Source organism: Halichoerus grypus, chromosome 4, assembly GCF_964656455.1.
Source record: "Halichoerus grypus chromosome 4, mHalGry1.hap1.1, whole genome shotgun sequence".
Lineage (NCBI taxonomy): Eukaryota > Metazoa > Chordata > Mammalia > Carnivora > Phocidae > Halichoerus > Halichoerus grypus.
The window spans coordinates 185,291,341-185,312,137 of NC_135715.1; the positions used below are offsets into that span (position 1 = coordinate 185,291,341).

Here is a 20,797-nt window from a genome sequence, read left to right on the forward strand (position 1 = left end):
ATGCTATGTCCAGAAATGTTCACAGCAGCTTTATTCATTATAGCCAAAGACCGAAAGCAACCCAAATGTCCATAACCAGGAGAACAGACAGACAATTGCAGTATATTAACAAAATGGAATATTACTCAGCCATAAAAAAGAACAAAGCATTGTGGGTAAATTTCATAAACATTATGAGACTTTGGCAGGTGGAAGGTTGAATGTGATTAGGTCCTTGGTTGCCGGGTTGCATCTTAGGGCTTTCTATCTTCTGCCACAGGGATTAACACAATGCTTGACATGCAGGGGCCCTTGGGAAACACTTTCTGAATGGAGGAATGTATGTTGGGGATGCTGGGTGGGAATCTAACCAAGGGCTGGGACTTAACGTCTCCAAACAGCAAGATTCAACTAGGAGTCCTTGGAGGTGGTTAACAAGAGTCCATAGCCCCTTCTTCTCTGGCTCTTGTCCAAACCACATTCATCTGCCTCCAAACCATCTTCTTCTACCTTCCCTTTCCTTCTCCCAGTTTCCTAGGGTGGTGGCCTTAGCATCAGTTAAATCTTCCTTCTCAAGCTGTCTGTCCTCAAGGCTGATAGGTTCATCCAAGATCTGAACCAGGATGTTGGAGTCTGGGATGTGGACACCTAGGGCTCAAGGCAGCCACCCAAGACCTGACATGTAGGAAGGGTCAGTGGAGGACTTCCGACTATCCTCAACAAGCTCTCAGACTCCCCTGCCTTCCCCAGTCAACTCAACTGCAGAACCAAAAGCTGGTGTTCAGCCCAAGGCTATGTGTAGTCTGCTGGGTGTTGTCCCCAGTCCAGTCTGGACCAGGGACAGTAAGGAAAGATCCAGGGTTTGGGTGCCAAGAGACACTCCAGTAACACAAGCCCCTGGTCCTACACAATCCCAGTGGTACTTTGCAGGGGCAGAGTCTTGAACCCAAGCCTCCAGTCACCCACCCGGCAGATCTTCCTGCCACACTAGGCCCTCCTGGATAGGGGAGAAACGGGCCACAGGGCTGGTCACTCACTAACTGAGGCTGCAGGCTGCCCTCATTTCTCTACTCCCAGCATCCTTAGCGCGTGTCCCCAGAGACCTTCAGGAAGATTCTACAGGAATGAAAAATGAAGGAAAAAGGATGATGGAATATGAAAGAGATGTGGCTGGATGCAGGATGCAGGCACTTAGGCACCTGGCCTTGAAGCCTCCTCCTGGGCCCAGGACCGGTGGGAGGGAGCAATGAGAGCAGGTGCAGTGGAGGCAGCAGCATTTCCAAAGAGGAGGGTATGAAGTGGGGGAGGGGAGATGAGGAATTTGTCTAGAAGCTGTATTTGCCGGACAAACACTTTTAACAAAGACAGTGTTATGGGGACGCTGGTCTTGGCGAGGAAGATGGAAGGGATAAGGCTGCGAAAGGGGCTGAGTCCATGCCTGATTGGATGGAGGGATGGATGGATGGATGGATGGATGGATGGATGGATGGATGGACGGACGGACGGACGGACGGACGGATGGTGGGTGGATGAATGGAGTGAGTGAGTGAGCGAGTGACTGACTGACTGACTGAGAGAGTGCGTGAGCAAACCTCAGCCCTCCCTCGGTGGGAGCGGCGCGCCCCGCAGGGGTCACTGCGCGCCCCGGGGGCGGGAAGGGGGCGCAGGCGCGGCGGGCGCCGAGGCCCTCCGCTGGGGGGGGGGGGGCGGGGCGGACTAGAGGCGGGGTTAGGGAAAGGGACGCGAACACCAGCCAAACTTCCGGTGCCTGCCGAGCGGGGAGCGGCGGTCGCCCAGATCGCGGCTGCTCGGGCAGAGGCTGCAGGGCGGACGCGCGGCCGGGCGCAGCCATGGTGAAGATCAGCTTCCAGCCCGCCGTGGCCGGCATGAAGGGCGACAAGGCCGATAAGGCGTCGGCCGCGGCCCCGGCCCCGGCCGCCGAGATCCTGCTGACGCCCGCTCGGGTAAGAGGGGCCGGGGGGCTCAGGCTGGAGTCGGGGGGCGAGGCGCGCCCCAAGGGCCCCGGGAACTGCTCGAGGCGCATCGGGGTCCCGGAGCCGTGACCGGAGGGAGTGAGGGTCCGGAATGGGCCCTCCATCCGAAAGTGGGGAGAGGGCTTGGGTCCTCTCCGAAAGCGGCAGCCGAAAGCAAAAGTCCGAAGAGTGGGAGGGGTCCGAGTCGCTGGTCCCCAGGTGGGGAAGCGCTCGAGGTCTCTTCCCAAAGTGGAGGGGCCCTAAGCGGCTGGCCCCAAGACCGGGGAACGGGCGGGTAAGAAGTTGGAGGAATGCTGGTGGGGGGTATGCGTCTGTTTCTAATCAAGGGGGAGGGGCCGAGAGTCGAGCCCCAGGTGGGGGATGGGAGGAGGGTTGGACGTTGTTTCCCCAAAGTAGGGAGATGGGTCAGGATTGGTGGGGAGTGGCTGGGGAGAGGGCGGGGGGGGGAGAGAGTCCGGTGCCAACGAAGGGGGAGGGGCCGTTGATTTCCTCCCAAACGGGGGCCTGCGGGGGGCCGGGAATGTGCTGCTGGTCTGCACCTGAATTGGTGGACCAGAAAATGGAAATAAACCAGAATCGGCCCGGCTGCATGTCTGGGATTGGAGGTGCCCAGATCTCACCCCACCCCCTGCCGTCTGGACCTCCCTGCTCCCCTCTTCCTTCCCCTCCGGGCTCTCGCTCTGGGCAGCTCCCTCCATCCCGCAGGGAGGCTCCCCCCTGCTCCGGTGCTCTCCCGCATCCCGGAGGCTCTTTGTGGGGGCGGGCCTCGGTGCACTCCGCCCCCTCCGGCGTCCTCCCCCCTCCTCCCCCTTCCCTCCGGCCGGGGGGAGAGAAGGCATTTCCGCCAGTGGAAAACTGTCTGAGCTGCGTGGAGTCTGACCCGGAGAGGGCAGGACGCGTGGCGGGCGGGGAGGGGAAGGAGAGCTGGTCCAGCCAGGCTGTATTGTGCTCCGGCAAAGGCGTCCACGTAGCCCTAGTCTCTGGCGGTCTTGGGGTGCACCAAGCGGTCGCATCTAGACTGGACTTCCAAAGTCTTTGTCCACTCCCCTTCTCTGCCCGCTGCGGGCTTCTCATGAGTCTTTCTCAGCGCCAGGGTCCTTCCCCAAGTTTTGTGGCTCAGATTCAACCTTGCCCGGAGTATTGGGGGGGGGTGTGCAGGCGGAGAAAGAGGGGACACTTGAGAGGGGCTTCAGAGGTGGGTGGTGTCACATCGCGAGCAAAGACCCTGAGTGAGGAATGCACCGAGGAGCCCTCCCCTGTCCGGATGTGGTCACTGCATCATCCAGGACCACTTGGGCTGGGTTGGGGGTTGCTGTGCACCCCCAAAGAGAGCAACTCCATCTTCCTCCAATGTTAAATGGGCAGGGGGCATTCCATATTTGAAGCCCATGGTCTGCAGCTTTAAAAGTTTGCAAGGGTCTCTTCAAGCTTCCTTCCTCCCTTCACCAAGGAACCAGCTTCCTCTGCTCCTCTCAGCCCAGGGAGGGAGCAGGGCTGGGACCTTGCCCCTTTCTTCTCCCAGGGCCTGCTCCCCAGCTCAGGCCTGGAATTCAGACCCTGCCTCTGAGGGCTGTAGGATTCCAGCAGAAGGGAGGACCAACCAGGCAGTAGGAGGATGTAATTCAAACCCTGAGAAGGTCCACCAAATTTCACAGGAGCGGCACATTCTCCATGCCGATGGCGTGGGGCTGGATGGCAGGTACTCGCATCACCTGGGTAGTAACTGATACCCAGCTTCTGGCGCTGAAAGCCAGCATCCTCTCTTCCCTCTCACCCAGCGTGAAATGGAAATAACATCTTCCCGGTGCTGTTTGTAATGGCCGTGAGCCTGCCTCCCAAACCTTGTTAGTTGCACAGGGTCCCCTGGCTGTCTTAATTTGGCACGGAGGGGGAGGATTAAAATCCTGGTACCTCTAGGACAGAACTGCGTATCAGTAAACGATCATAGCTCCCCAAGGCCCTGAGGTGATACAGAGGGGGCTTTGGACGTTCCGTGTCAGGTCTGCTAGTCGCCTACTGGAATTGGGGGGTGGGGGGAGAGTTCACTGCTCTGGGCCTGTTGTGCCCTCACCTGGCCAAGGGGCACATTCCCGTGTCCAGTAACCAGGGTGTGGCTCAAGCCCCCCTCTCCTGCCTCTGGCGGTGAGCACAGCAGGTGCCAAGCATTCAGACAGAGGGCCACCATTTAGTAGGGCACTGAAGCAGACGGTGGGTGGACAGGCAGGCCCGACTGGGAGGACCAGCCTTCTCCTTTATCAAGACAGAGCATTTGAGGTTTGCCCCATGCTGATGGGGACGCAGAGGAAAGCTTATTAGAAGGTTTCTTCTGGCTGAAGGGGACCTGAGAACCCTCCTTGGTTACTGAACTGGACTCAAACCGGATATAAAGCCCTGGAAGGACCACTTGGGGAATGAGCCTGTGAATGCCCTCAGCAGTGAGCTCCCCTGTGGCTGTTCCATGAAAATGTCCACCTGCGTGCAGCCCCAGGGGGCCAGGGTGAAGCAGCGCAGCACCCTCATGGCGGGGCTCCCCCCTGCCTCTGAGCAAAAACTCAAATACAAGGAGGATTCTGTCCCCAGACCTGCTGCTGGGAGGAAGTGCCTCAGTGGGCCGGGAAGGGATGGGGGTGGGGGCCCAGCTGGGCCTCCAGCTGCCCACCCTCTCCTTGGCGCTTGCCTCAGAGGTAATGAGAAGCCTGTGCTGATGGGCGACTGGCGGGGAGCCAGCCTGGAAAGTGGGCTGCCCGGGAAGCATCCCCTCTTGGCATGCGCTGGCTAGATCCTTCTTCCCCTTTGGAGGCCTACCGGCCAGCCCTGCACCTCTCCACCCAGCCCCACTCTCCCCTCCATCTGCCTGTGCCAGAGTGCATGCGCGCGCACACACACATACACACATACACACACATACACACACACACACAGCCAGGTGTAGGCATGTGCAGACCGGACTGAGCTGGGGGGCTGCTGTTGGGCTTGGGGGGCTGCAGGAGGAGAGAGACAGACATGTTCAATACCATCCTCTCTTCAGCGCTGGCTAATTTTCTCCTAGGCTTTGCCTTTGATTAATGACTCCTGCGTCGCCCCCTCCCCCAGCCTGCATACCTGGGGATCAGATTTCACTTTCGGCGTCCTGGCCTCAGGCCATTGGCGGGAGGGAGCTGGGTCTCCCGGAGTGGTTGGGGGAGGGTTCCCTGCCAGCCGGGAAGGCGGACCTGGCCGGGCGTGGAGTGCTTCTGCCCCAGTGCCCCAGTACCCGCTGGCCCGGTGAGGGACCTTTGTAGGAAGGTGGTCCTGCCCCTGGTCCTGCCCCAGAGCGGGGGGGTGGGGTGCTTCCGGGCGTCCCGTCCCTGGCCTGCCCTGGGCCTTCCCGGGGGGCCTGGGCTTTTGAACACACCACGGTGGCTTTTCTCTTCCCTATTTCCTTCTCTTTTCTCTTCGCTCTTCTGGGCCAGTCCTTGCATGTTTCAAGGCTGTCAGCCGACTGCCAGGGAGGCTGAGTTCCTCTTAGAAAAAAAACTGTTTATGGTAAAATCATGGAAGCGCAGCCCGGCTCCCCCCCCCCCACCGCCCAACACCCACACACACTCTCCAAGTTTGTCCCCCAGGAGAGCTCTTCCAGCAGCCCGCTTTGCTGCTCATCCTTCGGAGCCTTTGTTCTCTGGAGTCTCATCTTGACTGTCAGGAACCGAATAGACGCAGAGCAGAGGGTGGTGCGGGAGTTCTCGGGGGTCCATGCGGTTCCTCACCCGGCGTGAGCCCAAGCCACCGGCTCACGCCGAGCCGCACGACAGGAATGGGGTTCCATGACTCCCTGTGGGCACGTACCCAGCGGTCTGGGCCTATTGTGCCCTCACCTGGCCACAGTTCACCCAGTTCTCTGTGCTCCGATGCCCACTCCCCCCAGCCCCGCTCGGGCTGTCTGTCTGTCTCTCTCACACAACACATCAGTGACCTTGAACCTGGTCTGCAGCCTGCGAAAGTGAGATGCTGAGGGGAGATGAAGCCCAGGAGGGCCAGGCAAGAACCCCTCCCCCTCCAGCTGTCAGCCTGGGATGCAGCAAGTGCATTTCTGGCTCCCTGCCAACCTCCTCCCAGCAGCCTGCAATTGTAGTTTAATCCGCTTGCAGTTAATTTGGACATTGTTACCGAGGAACTGTAGCTGGGGGGCTCCCCAGGAGCCGTGGGAGTCCGCTGAGTTAATGCTCCAGTTGGCTGGGCTCCCCTTGACCGCTGTGGCCCTGGCTTTGCTAACCCGTTTAATGAGCCATTGCGGGCCTCAGTGCAGCGGGTAGGGGAGGCCCAGGCCCCTGTCGGCCCCGGCCGGCCGGCTCACGTGCCCCACACGAGTGCTCAGCGAGGCACTTTGCTCAGAAAGCCCAGTTGCCTTGGAAACAGTAGGCAGTGTTTTTCTACTTTCTAAATGGAAGCCCCCCCAAAGGCCTGGCTGCTCCATGTGGGGGGGGTGGCATTTCCCTGGGTCGCCAGCATGACAAGGGAAGCATCTGGGGGGGGTCTCAGGAAGCAGGCTTCTCCACGGACAGCCAGGAATCCCCAGGTTCTCTGTTGGGTGGTGTGGGGCCCAGTAAGCAGTGACAGCTTCCGGGCAGGATTGAGGGGCCCTCCGTCCTGTGTGGGGCTTGGTGTCTGAAGTCCCTTTTGTCTCGAAGCAGAAACATCCATGGCTCCCTTTCTGCCTCCTGGCAAGCTCCCGTCCTGCTTTGCCTTCCAGCAGGGCGCAGGCAGGGGAGGGGAGCAGGGGAGCTGAGCCTCAGATCGGGAGGGGGGTGGGATCGGGAGCTGTGTTAGCCTCAGATGCGTGAGGGGCATGTCCACTGCACATCTAGGACAGGTGGGGGATCCTCAGCCTTCCTAGTGACCCCCACAGAGTAAGGACGCAGGGTGGTACCCAGGGGGCGCCCTGGAGGCCGTTTTCTCCTCAGCCACATAGCCACCCCCATGCCCACCCGCTCCCCAGGCCCTTAAAAACACCTCCCCCAGCCAGAAGCAGAAAGGCCGCATTAAAACCGCCTTAAAAACCTGAGGCCTCCTTGTCTGTGAACTTCAGCCGAGGAGCAGGCTCTGAGGCTCTCTCGCTTGTGGCCCATTGACTTTGTTTTGTTTTGTTCTTTTTAAAAACAGTTCTCACAAGCTTGCCTCTCTGGTTTTCGTGAATGCAGGAGCGAAAGCATGGCCAGTGCGCAACCTCAGCAGCTGTCCAGGGCCTTGGCCCTGCAAAGGAGAAGCTCAGCTGAGAAAGATCTGCTATTTTTATCTAGCACTTCATCCTTGACAAAGGGCTTTCAGGTTCTTTGTCTCTAATCCCTGCGTCTTCACATTTCCAGAGAGAAGCTGGGGGGTGGGGTTGCAATGCTCCCCTTGCAGGGATCCTAGTCCCTGCTGGGGCCCCTCTCAACTTCCAGTGACTGCTCACCCCATTGCACTCAAATGTCCCACCCCAGGGGCAGGATCCGAGGCTGGTGCAGGCAGCCTGGCCTGTCTCCCAGGTCAGCCATGGTTCTTTGGGACCCACTCGGGACTCTGGAGGAGCAGAAAGGCCACCACCTCATCTGCAGGAGCCCCTGGGTGGCTTGCTCCTTGTGGGCCCCCCCTGTGACAGCAGCTGTCCCCGTGGGACCTTGGTTAGGGAACCCCAGGGTGCTGAGCAGATGCCAGCCAGGTGGGTGCCTCTCTGGTCTTGATCACAAGCCCCCCGCAGCAGGGCTGGGTTGGTGGGAGCCCCAGCACTCAGCTGGTGAGTTTGAGGCAATGGGTTTGGCCTCCCACCCCTGCCAGGTAAGCTCCCTGGAGGGCAGGCGGGGGTGTTGGGGAGCAGGATGGGCCAGGGCACCTCTCTGTCCCATGGTGCAGAGGCTGGGGGCTAGCTGGTCTGGTGACAGATGTGCCCAGGGAAGGGGAGGGGCCTCCAGGGGCTTTTGTCCTTTTCCTGGGTGTGGGTGAGTGGGAGAGCCCCAAGCAGGGAGGCATTTGCCCCTCTGATGGTACTCCCCATTGCTCCCCGAGGCCTGGGCCCCATGCCCCACCCCGAGGCCAGGCCCCCCGTGCTGAGATAAGGGCCTATCTGTCCGAGGTAACTTGGACCTGAGCTGGGTCCCCAGCCCGCAGGGTAAAGGGAGAGAGGACACATGGCACAAAGCGGGCTAAGCAGGCAGTTCGTGGCATATGTGGAGTGAGAAGCCTCTGGCTTCCATGCTGGAGCTCCTTCCCTTGCCCCACACTGCCTCAGCTCCTGGAGGCTGCGGGGTCTTTGGGACTGGACTCTGCCCTCATCCTGACTGTATCTGGACCCCATGGAGGAGGGATTGAATGGGGACAGTGGTGGCAGAAGCAGACCTGGGCTCCTGCAACAGCTCCCAGGATAGGTGAGGGCCTGGGTTCGGGCAGGGGGGTGGGGGGACACGCACAGACATGAGAGATGGCCCAGGTCACCCAGCTCCTGAAGAGCCTGAATCATGACACTCTCAGGCCGGAGCTCCGGGTCAAGCAGTGTTACTGAGACCGACACACACACCGTGGTCCACCAGCCCAGACATGTGTGCTGGGAGTAAGGTCCGTTTGACTTACTGCTGCTTGGCAGCCCCGAGGCTACTGTCGTGAGCCCGTCTGGCTCCCCAGAGCAGATTTTTTCCAGGAGCCTCCTGCCCTGGCCTCTCTGACGGCAGCCACTATCACCGTGGCCACGTTTCCCTCCTGGCAGAGGCGCCCCGGCTTCCGGAAGCCTCCAGACTTCACCCTTCAGGCTCCACTCCCGAGAGCCTGCTTGACGCTCCCGGCCAGATGCAAGTGTGGGGCCGTAGCTGCCCCCCCGGCAGGCGGAGCTGTGCCCAGCGGGGATCCCAGGCTCAGGGCTGCCTGGCCGGAGGGAGACCAGCACCGTGCCCGGACCCCGTGGGCTTCCTGGGACCTCCGTCTCCCTCAGCCAGTGACCATTCCCTGCCACAGCCTTCCTGGTGGAGCCCAGAAGCCACCTCCCACTGCCCCGGTTCCTGTCCACCCTGTGCACTGCCGCATTTGGGTGGATCCGAAGCCTTCCCTGGCTCCCCATTGCCCAGAGCAGCAGCTCCCCAGTGCACCCCAATTCCTGCAGGTTCCTGGGTCTGGTGCAATTATTAAGGCCATGTCTCTGCTTCCCCCATTCTGTGTTTAAGAGGGTGACACTGTGGTCACAGCTGGGATAATGAAGAGGACGAAAGGCCTGGGTGATCCAGATGGGCCTGCCTGATCCCAGGGCATCATTCTGCGTGGCTTCGATGTGGGTCTCAGTTTATCTTTACCTGGGAGGAGACTGGGGAGGCCCTGGCAGGGCATTCCTTCCAGATGATGCTGTGTGTCCCCATCATGCCCCCCGCCTTGTCCCAAGGCTCAGTCCCCACCAGCAGGGTGAGGTCTCCTTTGGGAAAGGGACGGGAGGCTTCTGGGAGGTACGGGACCACCATCTGGCTGAGCCGGCCCTGCAATCCACAGGAGGAACGGGCCCCCCCGCAGCGCTACAAGAAGGGGGGCTCTGTGGGCGGCGTGTGCTACCTGTCGATGGGCATGGTCGTGTTGCTCATGGGCCTTGTGTTCGCCTCCGTCTACATCTACAGATACTTCTTCCTCGCACAGGTGAGGCCATTCGGGGAGGGAGGCACGGCGCTCAGGGAAAGGTGCTGTTTAGAGGGGCTTGCAGGGAGGTGGCAGGAGCGGGTGAGAGCTAGGTGCTTGGGGCTTGTGAGGGGAGGGGCGGCAGGTGACTTGCCCCCGGGTGGGAGTGGGTGCCCAGCCAAGCCCAGAAACCCTCCATGCTCCCTCCATGGGGCCTCCCTGGGCATGCGCCAGCCCACCCGGCCCCTTGCCTGGAGGGGGGAGCAGGGCCCCGTCTTCTGACTCCCGCGGACCCTGGCAGACTACCCTCACCTGCCTTCAGACCCAGCTGACGCCCAACCGGGAACTCTCCCAGGAGCACAGTTAGCAGTGGGGGACCCGGGATGGGAATCCGTGGCCCCTTCCCACACTGTCACCCTGGAGGGTTTTCACCAGAAACCCAGATCCAGCAGAAATCGGAACTCTGTGATCCCTCCAGAGCCGGACCCTGTGCCCAGGGGTCATGCTTTAAGGACTTGAGTTCCTCGGACGTTTATTTGGATTATAAAACAAGGAAGGTAGACCGTGGGTTGATGGACAGACCCACCAGCACCTCCTCCTGCAAGGGGTGGCCTCCACCCATGCTGGCACCCCGGGTTAAGTACTCACACAGCCAGTCGGGGCCTGCAGCTGGGCGGGAGAACTAGTCATGGTCACGGTGACCTTGTGATCAGTCCAGACCTAGGGCGGGAGACGGTGCCACCAAGGTAGTTCAGTTAAAGCTCAAAAGAATAATCGTTAAGTGCAATGCACAGGGAATTTCAGAGTGACAGAGAAGCTGGGAATTGCCAGTCATGTGTGACCAAGTGACCTCTTCCCACCCTCAGGCAATGGTTTTTAACTTTGTTACTTCGTTTTTTCCGTGATGGAAATTACTGAAGAGTTTTTGTGTTCCATGTGACTTTTCCCTGGAAACCTCAGCTCCCACACACCTGCCGACTTCCCTTTTGTTTGGCATGTCCCCCCCACCTCTTCCCCATCTTCCCCTCCCGCGGGCCCTTCCTGAGCACCCTAGGACCCTCCTGCTCTAGCTCCTGGTCCCCTCTGTTCCCAGCCCCAACTTGTGCTCCCCTGGGGCTCCTCACCCCACCCCACTTGCTGGGAAATGGGGGCACCTCAGAGCAGCCTCCGAGTCTGTGCCCTGGACAGTACGATTCACGCGTGATGATTCATTCCCCTGGGGGAGCTCACACGAAAACAGAGAAAGGGCAGTTCTGCCGATGGCAGGCCGGTAGTCTGCGCACAGATCTGGGGGCCCCTGGAGAGGGACAATGTGGGCACGCTGGTCCACGTGCTCAGCCACTTGGCCTCAGTCATGTCACACGCCTCCCCACCCTTGATGAGGGGGCGATTTGGCTGGCTGTTCACATAGGGGCTCAGTGTTTGTCAGGACTGCTCAAGGGGCCTGGGGTCCAGGGAAGGCGGTGGGACCTGTGTGAGGTTGGACACAGAGCTACCTCCTGGGCACCCCACAGGGACCGACAGTTCAATCCGGGGCTCCTGTGTTTGCCCCTGACAGCCAAGGAAGTTGTCCACCTCGGACCCGGCAGAGCCGGCTCACCCTGACTCTCCATGTTTCTCAGTTTCTCCATCTGTGAAATGGGTTTCATTGCCCCACCCTTCCCGCTTGCCAAGGCCCTGGGATCGTGGCGTGGTGGGGTCGGCAGGGTGGCTATGCCGAGGGCGCTGTGTGACCGGTCTGTCTCTCTCTCCCACTCCGCCCCCCCCCACCAGCTGGCCCGAGACAACTTCTTCCACTGTGGGGTTCTCTACGAGGACTCCCTGTCCTCCCAGGTCCGCACGCGGATGGAGCTGGAGGAGGACGTGAAGATCTACCTCGAAGAGAACTATGAGCGCATCAATGTGCCGGTGCCCCAGTTCGGCGGCGGTGACCCCGCAGACATCATTCATGACTTCCAGCGGGTGAGGCCGGCCGGGGCTGGGACAGGAGTGGTGGAAGGGTGTCCTGAGGACCCAGAGCCCCCCTTCCACCAGGGGTCATGAGAGAGGAGAACAGGAGCGAAAGGAGAAGGCCAGTGTCCCTAGTACCTCCTTTGAGTATGTACTGTGTGATGGCAAGTATGGGTAGTAGACGGCGGCGGGTTAGGTTGCTCAGGATTTTGAAGACCCTGCCTTTGTTATAGAGACAGTGTTTATCACTGAACGGGAACCAGCCATGGTGGATTTTCTCCTCGGCCACCTGACCGCTGCAGACACTGGCCATCATGGGCCAGGCCGGTGTTCCTTGACGTTTTCCGGAGGTGTAGCACACCTACCATCAAGTGCATTAAGTGTACAGCTTGGTGGATTTTGCCAGAGGCTACATGCAGTGCCCCCCAGATCAAGATTTAGAATTTTGCCAGCACCCCAGAAGGTTCCCTTGTGCCCCTTCCCCCAGTCCATACCCCCTCCCCAGAGGTAGCCATCCTTTGCACTTCTTTTTTTTTTTAGATTTTATTTATTTGAGAGAGAGCACGAGCAGGGGTGGGGGAGGGGCAGCGGGAGAGGGAGAAACAGACTCCCCACAGAGCAGGGAGGCTGCAGGACTCGATCCCAGGACCCCGAGATCATGACCTGAGCGGAAGGCAGCCACTTAACCGACTGAGCCCCCCAGGCGCCCCCACCCTTCACACTTCCGTTGCCAGCGACAGTTTTGAGGCTAGTGAAACAGACTCCCCAGCTGTCTGTCCCCCGTACTTGGTTCCCAGAGCTTCCTAGGGATTCTCCAGAAGGATCCCTTCGCTCTGTATCCTGGACATTCTTGTCGCTGAAGCCCACAGGGAGCCAGGGACGGAGCATCTCCTGCTGAGGGTCCAGGCTGTCCGCAGGGATGACAGGACCTCACAGGGGTGATGAAATGCACACTTGGAACATTACTGTCTTCCCCACACCTCAGCCCCGTGACCCCAGAGAATGGCCTTTATAACAGCTGAGGCGCTGGACACTGGTGTGTTTCATGTAGTGCGTGGAAGCTCCCGCAGACACGGGCGAGGCGAGGCGCAGGAATCGGGGGCGCGTGACGCTGGCACGGCGGGCTGGTGGCTCTGGTGGCCCGAGGGGCCCGTCGGGGCCAGGCCCTCGCCTGCAGAGCCTGACACTCCCCTCCTCCCGCTCAGGGGCTCACCGCCTACCATGACATCTCCCTGGACAAGTGCTATGTTATCGAGCTCAACACCACCATTGTGCTGCCCCCCCGAAACTTCTGGGAGCTCCTCATGAACGTGAAGGTGAGCAGGAGCCCTCGTGGCATCTTGCGGCGCTGCCCCCCGTGGACGCCAGGCCTGGGGCAAGGGAGGGTCCTGCGGTGGGGGTGTTGCTGTCAGCTGGGCCCAGCACCCCAGATTGGCCCCTACTCCTCCATCTTCTTTCTCCCATGCCCAGAGTCAACGCCTCTCCTTTTCTTCTCCCTACCGTGCTCTGCCTCCCTCCCTCTCTCACGAAGAGCCCAGTTTCCTTAGCCCCCTAGGCCATGCCCTCCCCGTTGGCAGTGCAGGGAACCCCCCCAGCAGCACTCCCCCCTTGGGGAGGGAGACCAGACTCCCCCACATGCAGCACCAGGGCACAACCAGAAACTGCCTGCGCGCGTCCGAAGGGCGAGCCCCGGGGGCTGTGGATGGGGAGGCGGACGGGGGTGGACGGCACTTCAGGTGGCAGGGGACTCCCGAGTGAGCAGGACAGCGGTGAGGGGAGTGGGTGGCGGGCAGGGGAGCCCGAGGTGGGAGAGCCGTGCGTGCTGACCCAGCCCTGCGGCTGCCCCCTCCGCAGAGAGGGACCTACCTCCCGCAGACGTACATTATCCAGGAGGAGATGGTGGTGACGGAGCACGTCAGCGACAAGGAGGCCCTGGGCTCCTTCATCTACCACCTGTGCAGCGGGAAGGACACCTACCGGCTGCGGCGCCGGGCCACCCGGAGGCGTGAGTGGCCGGCCCCACCCGTCGGGGCCCCTGCCCTGAGCTCTAGGCCACGGCCACCGTCCAGCTGTGCCTGGCTGGAGCTTAGACCATAGCCGTACTAGCCGCTCATGGTCACTCAGCACTTCCCGTGGGCCAGGCCCAGGTTCACACTCCCTACGTCCTTCCAAGAGCCTGTAAGTTGTCGTCATCCTCATCGTTATTCTTGCTGCCCCTTGAGAGATGAGGAAATGGAGGGACAGAGAGGTTAAGTGACACTCCTGAGGTCACACAGCAGGGAAGGTGCCAGAGCTGGGCAGTCTGACTCCAGCTCTTGAGCTCTCTCACCCCTTCAGTGCACTGCCTCCGGGTGAGTCTGGGTGTCATCTCCTGGGCCACCTCTTCCTCCCCTCGCGCCCTCCCCCTCTCAGGGTCCTGAGGTCCCCCTGGTAGCCTCTGTGGCCCAGCAAGCGCCCGGCCAGGACACAGTCCTCACTGAGATTCTCTCTTCCCTCCCAGGGATCAACAAGCGAGGGGCCAAGAACTGCAACGCCATCCGCCACTTCGAGAACACCTTCGTGGTGGAGACCCTCATCTGCGGGGTGGTGTGAGGGCCTCCCCCTCCAGGCCCCACCCCTGCCCTCTTCCTTGTTTCTCTTCTGGCCACTCTGGCCCTCCTCCTTCCCCTCGCTTAGCTTGTACTTTGGACACCTTTCCATAGATGTGACGTGTCTCCTGGTTCCTTTCTAGCCCTGCCCGCCTCCCCGTACCAGAGCCGTGACCTCTCGAGGCCCCACCTCTTCTGAGCTCCCGGGTCTGGAGGACAGGAGGGCGCCACGGGGTGGTTTCCGTGACCACCGTCCTGCAGTCGGGTCTGCCGGGGCCGGCCCCCAGCTGCGCTGGCAGCCCAGGGGAAGGGCTGGACAGAGGGGCCAGGCTCGTGGGGGTCCTGGGCGAGGGGACAGCAGGGGATGGGGTGTGGTGTTCAGAAATGTCTGCACAGTTGGGGAAGTCCCACAAGGCTTGTTCCTCGGACAGTCCCGTGTCCAGATTCCCAGGTCTGGGCTGAGGATGGGGGAGTGTGCCCAGGGATGGACCCACCCAGAGCACAAGGGAAGGTGGGGTCCTGGGGCTCCCCCCAGGGCTCGTCAGTGCCTTCAGCCCACCAACGGGAGCCTGGGGTGACGGGTGGGGATCAGTCTGTCAAGCACAATCGTTCTCCGAGTGGAACCAAAGAAGGGAGGAGCCGGGCCCCCCCTGGCCCTGGCCCCCCAGGAGCACAAGCATGGGGGTTCTGCGGCCATGGCCACAGGGATGGGACAGAGGGGGGCCACTCTCACCCTGTCGGCTGGCAGCCCTGCGCGGCTGAGCGCTGAGCAGAGGCAAGGGGGTGGGCTCGTTGCTTTCTCCAAGCTTGGAGCTGTTTTAGAAGATAATGTGGGGGAAAGGGAGAGCCACCTGGTACTTGTACACCCTGCCACCTCTTCGTTCTGAAATTCCGCCCCCCTCGGCTTTGGGGGAATGCAGCCTTTTTTTCCTTTTCCTTCTCACTTTTGCATGTTTTTACTGATCATTCAATATGCTAACCGTTCTCAGCCCTGAGCCTTGAAGAGGAGGTTCCAACGCCTCCGTCAGACTTAGGTGCGCTCTGGAGATGAAACTCTTAAATGCTTTGTATATTTTCTCAACTAGATCCCTTTTCAGAAGTGTCTGTAGAACAATAAAAATCTTTGACTTCTGACTTGGACTTAGGAGCGGCGGGGAGGGGTGGGCAGAGGTGGGGACGTTGCCAGGTTCAGCTGAGGAGGGTCCGTGTCCCCCCAGTCCTCACACCTCGCCGAGCCAGGTAGATTCACATTTTTACAGGAAGGAGGAGGAAGGGGTTTGGAGACCGGAAGTAACTTGCCCAAGGTCATGCTTCTTTCAAGTGCCCATAAACCACCCCATTTAGTTCCACATGGAAGATGACATCATTATTGCTTGTCCTTAAGCACAAGGACAATGTAGTGTTCCACACAATTTTGAGGCAATTAGTAACCATCCCGGTGGATCTGAGCTGAGGTTGGCATGAGTCACAGGGTCGCATTCTACAGGGAAGGAGGCGGTGGGAGAGCCAGCCCAGAGCTTTGGCCGGGTGGAGCCCAGAGGCGGGACCTCGGGCGAGTGTGGGTGCCTATGCTCTTGCAGCTGGTCTGGCTCAATAATCCTGTGAGGGACATAAATGACTCAGGTTAGTGCAGACACACTTGTTCTCAAAGGCAGTCTTGCCCAGACGTCAATCTACATGCAATGCAATCACAATTAAAACACTGATAGGCTTTATTGTTTAATTTGACAGTTCTTTTGGGAAAGTCAACATGGGGAACGGTCCGGTAAATCCTCAGAAGGGGAAAGAACAGCCTTCGGGTATTAAGCATTATAAACTACCATAATTAAGGAGTCACAGGTAGCAAAGGAGAAGGTCAATAGGACAGTGGAGGGCCTCGAAGTTGTGTTAAATATAAGGAAATTTAATGGCACGTGTGGGTTCTTTTTAATGGCTAGCCATTTTGACAAAAATTAACCTGGATCCTACTTCCCTGTAACATTAATTCTGGATAGACCAAAGTTTTTAAGGATGATATGAAGCCATAAAAGTACTTAAGAAATGATTTAAGGGACTCTTAGAGGAGGGAAAACCTAAGCATGGTACCCACCAGTTACGACTTGACTATGGAAAACAAATTTACGTACAGCCAAACACCACAAAGTCAAAAGATCTACAAGGGGGGCAAACTAGGGGAGATGCTTTTGAAACCTAGGACATAGAAAGGGCTGTTTTCCTCAATATGCAACGTTCTTATAAATCATGAAACATGAACAACCCAACGGGTAAATAGGCAAAGACTATGAACAGGTGGTGCAGAGTAAGGGAAATACAAGTGGGTCATTGCTTAAACGTGAAAAGATGTTTAATTGCAGTTGTTTTTATTAAATATTTACACTGTGAAGCATTTACTACATATAAAATGCTGCATATAAATCACAAGGATGTAAGTGATGAAGCCTCATGACCAGTGTGTATCTGGAGACCCACCAGCCAACCTAATGAAACAGAACACTGCCAATATTGCTGATTTCCTCGTATGCACCTCTCCATTTGCTGCTAACAAACCACCACCCAGACTTAATGGCCTCACACAGCAGTTTACTATTTTTCCTGGTTCTCAGGGATGGCTGAGTTTGGCCAGCTCTCAGGAGCTGCTCACTCCCGCTTTGCATTCAGCTGGGTGCTTGGCTGCACTCCCCATCCAAGGTGCCCCTCCCCTCCCACGCCTCACTCAGCAGGGCCTCCAACCAATACCCTGGCCTTCCTTAGAGTTTGGCAACCAAGCCCCAGCCAGAGGAAGCCAGAGGCTTTAGACCTCTTAAGGCCTGGAATCCAAAGTTCCAGAACGTTCTTTCATTGCATTGTTGGTCAAAGCAAGTCATAAAACCAGCCCTGACTTAAGTGGAAGGGAAGTAGACCACCTGTAGATGGTGGGAGAAGCATTCATGCGCAGGGATGCAGGGAATGTTGGCTCCCATGTTTGGAGACACCCCCCCCCCCCCCACATATCCCATCCCGTCCCCTCCATACTCTTCCCCTTCTTATCCTGTGCAGGACATTAAGGAAACATCTACTCTTAGGTCTAAAGACAACCATGAAAATATGTCAATTTTCCATGTTAGCCAATCTCTTTATATTGATTAGTCAATCCAGGCTAATTAATAATGCCTATTCTGAGTTTCTCTGCTTTGCTTTATAATTCTACCACATACTTATGAACTCCTAGTGTAGTTTTACCTGGATGTGAACATTATTAAAAAGTCATAAAATATATGTCTTATTCTCTGACTTGTCTCTTCCCACACTTTATTTCTAAGAGTCATCCATGTTAATGCCTATATTATTTAATTCATTTATACTGCTATATATCAGCCTATTATGTGAATATGCAATTTAACTACCTACCCATCCTCCTAACAATGAGCATTTGGGTTCTTTCCAATTTTTTACCATTATAACAATACTTTAAAGAACATCTCTTTTACAAGGCATCCGGTGCACCTGTTCAAGGGAAGTGGCATATGGGGTCACAAGTAAGCAAACGTTCAACCCACAAAATTCTGCCATACTGTTTTTTTATAAGGAACCAATTTCCATTCCCACCTGTGCTGCATAAGTGTTCTCCTTGTTCTACGTCCTTGCCAACACTTAATGTTAACAAACTTTGGGATTTTTTTTTTTTTTTTTTTTGGCCAATGGACTGAGGGTAAAATGGTATTTCATGGTGGTTTTCATTTTCACTTTCCTGATTACTAGGAAAGTGGGACAAGTTTCGTATGTGTATTGGACCCTCAAATTTCCTTTTCTGTAAAATGCCTGTTTGTGTTCTTGGGGCACCTGAGTGGCTCAGTCAGTTAAGCATCTGACTCTTGATTTCGGTTCAGGTCATGATCTGGGTTCAACTCCTGGGATCTGGGATCGAGGCCCACGCTAAGCAAGGAGTCTGAGGATTTTCTCCTTCTGCCCTTCCCCCCACTCACACATGCAGTCTCTCTCGCTCTATCTCTCTCATACATACAAATAAATAAATCTTTAAAAATAAATAAATAAAATGCCTTTTTTGTGTTCTTTGGCCTATTTTTCTATTGGATGCTTTGTTTTCTTCTTATTGACTTGTAGGAGTTCTTTATATATTTATGTATCTTATGTAATCTTTGTGTTTTGTCACTGGTGTATGGCAAATATCTTACCCAAATTTATGACTTGTCTTTCTCACTTTCTTTGTTGTTTCTTTGATGAACAGAAACTATTGGTTTTAATGTAGTCAAATTCATCCATCTTTTTCTTTATGATTTTGGCTTATTGTACTTGTTTCAGAAATCCTTCCTATCCCAACACTGAAGAGACTTTATCTTATATTTTCTTCTAATCCTTAAGGAATTATTTTATAATCCTTCTAATGTGTTGTATATTACATTTAAATATTCCCTGGAAGTTATTCCCTGGTATGGTGTGAGGTAGGGATAATCATTTGTTCTGTTTTTGTTGTTTTCTTTTCCCCACTGAGTTGCAGTGTGTGTCTACAATGATCAAGTTTCCCTATGTGTGAGGTCTATTTCTGGGCTTTCTGTTCTGTCCTATTAGGTCTATCCTTTGGACCATAATCACACTTTTAAAAAGTGGGTGGCTCAGTCGGTTAAGTGGCCTGCTCTCGGCTCAGGTCGTGATCCCAGGGTCCTGAGATCGAGCCCCGCATCGGACTCCCTGCTCAGCAGGGAGTCTGCTTCTCCCTCTCCCTCTGCCTGCCGCTCTGCCTACTTATGCTCTCTCTCTATCTCTTTATCAAATAAATAAATAAAATCTTAAAAAAAAAAAAGTCCAGATATCTGGTAGTGCAAGTCTCCTACCTTGATTTTCTCCAGCAGCGCCATGCCTATTCTCAGCCCTTTCTTTTCATATGCGTTTTAGAGACAATTTATCAAGTTTTTTTTTTTTAAAGATTTTATTTATTTATTTGACAGAGACACAGCGAGAGAGGGAACACAAGCAGGGGGAGTGGGAGAGGGAGAAGCAGGCTTCCCGCCGAGCAGAGAGCCCGATGCGGGGCTCGATCCCAGGACCCTGGGACCATGACCCGAGCCGAAGGCTTAACGGCTGAGCCACCCAGGCGCCCCCAATTTATCAAGTTCTATGAAATGTTCTGTTGAGGTTTTAATGGACTTGTATTGAGCCTATATATCCACTTGGGGAGAATTGAGATTGTTATGATACTGAGTGTCCTGATCTATGAACATGACACTTGACAAATTTATTTGGATCTTCTATCTCTTCCAATACAACTCTATACTTTTCTCAGAAGTCTTGCAGATCTTTCATTAGATTGATTCCTGAGTCTCTTATATTTGTTGTTATAGTAATTATACCTCTTTGTCACTAATGCACAGAAATGTAATTTATTTTTGAGTATTTTGAGTATTGATCCAATGAACTTGTGCAGCTGTCTTCCTTGTTCTAAGACATTATCTGAGGATTCTTTTGTACTTTCTACATAGGCCCTGTATTGATTATGAATAGGTTTTGTTTCTTCCATTCAAATAATTAAAACATTTGTTTTTCTTATCCTGCCTCACTGAGTAGGAGCTCTGGTATCATGGTAATAGTCATAAATCTTATTTGTTCTTGATTCTTAAAGGGAATTCATCTTGAGCACCGTTTTAGCTATATTGGGAGAATACTCTTTTTGAAGTTAATTGAAGAAGTCGTCCTCAATTCCTAGTTTGCATTTTTAATCAGGATATATGTTGAATTCTTTTATCAAATATTATTTTCTGCACTTACCAATATGATCATGTATCTTTCCTCTTTTAATTTGTTAATGTGGTGTATAACATTAGTAACTTGTTTAGTCATAACGTATTATCCTATTTCTACACTATTAGATTCTGTTTGCTAATATTTCATTTAGGAGTTATTGATATATGATCATTAGTCAGGCTGACCTGTAATTTTCCTTTCTCACGCTCTCCTTGTCAGGCTCTAGTGTTAATGGTCCGCTGGTCTTGTAGAATGAGTTGGGGAGATTGGTTTTATGGTTTTGTTTTGTTTCGGTTTAATAATACCCAGTCTTCTCAAGTGTGGACAAGCCCTCTTGTATCAATAATGGCAGTAAAATTGGTTTGATAAGAACCAATTCCAGAAATTTCACTGCTAGGAATTTACCATATGGATATACTCAAACAAGTATACAAAAAATATGTGTACAGGATATTTATTGTTGTAATAGCAAGAAACTGAAAACAAAAGTGCCTCAATTGGGGACTTACTTTTTTAAAAAGAGCAGTTTTTTTTTTTTTTTTTGCCATTATAAAGAATGAGATGGATCTATTTGTGCTGATGTGTAAAGTTCTCCAAGATCTATAATTAGGGTAAAGCAGATGGCAGAGCGAGAATATATATCCCATTAGTGAATTTTCTAAAAGATAGCTCTATGGATGTGCATATACTATTTCTAGAAGCATACTCAAAGCCAAGTAATACCTCTGGATAGCAGGGACGGCAGGGGGGTGTAGGGCTTTCTATCCTTCCATGTCATGAAGATGTATTCTTTTTATAATTTAAGCGTGTGTGAGTGTGTATATATATACATACACACCCTGCAGCTGAGATGGGGGAGGGCCTGGTGGTGGAGGAGATGCCCTCACGGTCAGTGAGCTGCACGCCGTCTCACCTGTTCCCCTCTCTGGCTCTCGAGGTCCGTCACCC

General features: G+C 55.3%; 1 protein-coding gene across 1 annotated transcript; it reads left to right on the forward strand.

The window, feature by feature from the left end:
* The first annotated feature begins 1,720 nt into the window (after positions 1-1,720).
* On the forward strand, positions 1,721-15,247 carry ITM2C (integral membrane protein 2C). The gene is made up of 6 exons (XM_036110146.2): positions 1,721-1,943; positions 9,456-9,596; positions 11,349-11,537; positions 12,731-12,841; positions 13,380-13,530; positions 14,026-15,247. Exons 1-6 carry the CDS (start codon positions 1,830-1,832, stop codon positions 14,115-14,117), a joined length of 798 nt encoding a protein of 265 aa, XP_035966039.1. The 5' UTR covers positions 1,721-1,829; the 3' UTR covers positions 14,118-15,247.
* The last annotated feature ends 5,550 nt before the right edge of the window (positions 15,248-20,797 follow it).

Excerpts from the sequence above, each read along its gene's own strand:
- ITM2C (XM_036110146.2), top strand. The coding sequence starts at position 1,830 with ATGGTGAAGATCAGCTTCCAGCCCGCCGTGGCCGGCATGAAGGGCGAC. Across the intron at positions 1,944-9,455 it reads TCCTGCTGACGCCCGCTCGG|GAGGAACGGGCCCCCCCGCA; the intron begins GTAAGAGGGGCC and ends TGCAATCCACAG. Across the intron at positions 12,842-13,379 it reads AGCTCCTCATGAACGTGAAG|AGAGGGACCTACCTCCCGCA; the intron begins GTGAGCAGGAGC and ends CCCCCTCCGCAG.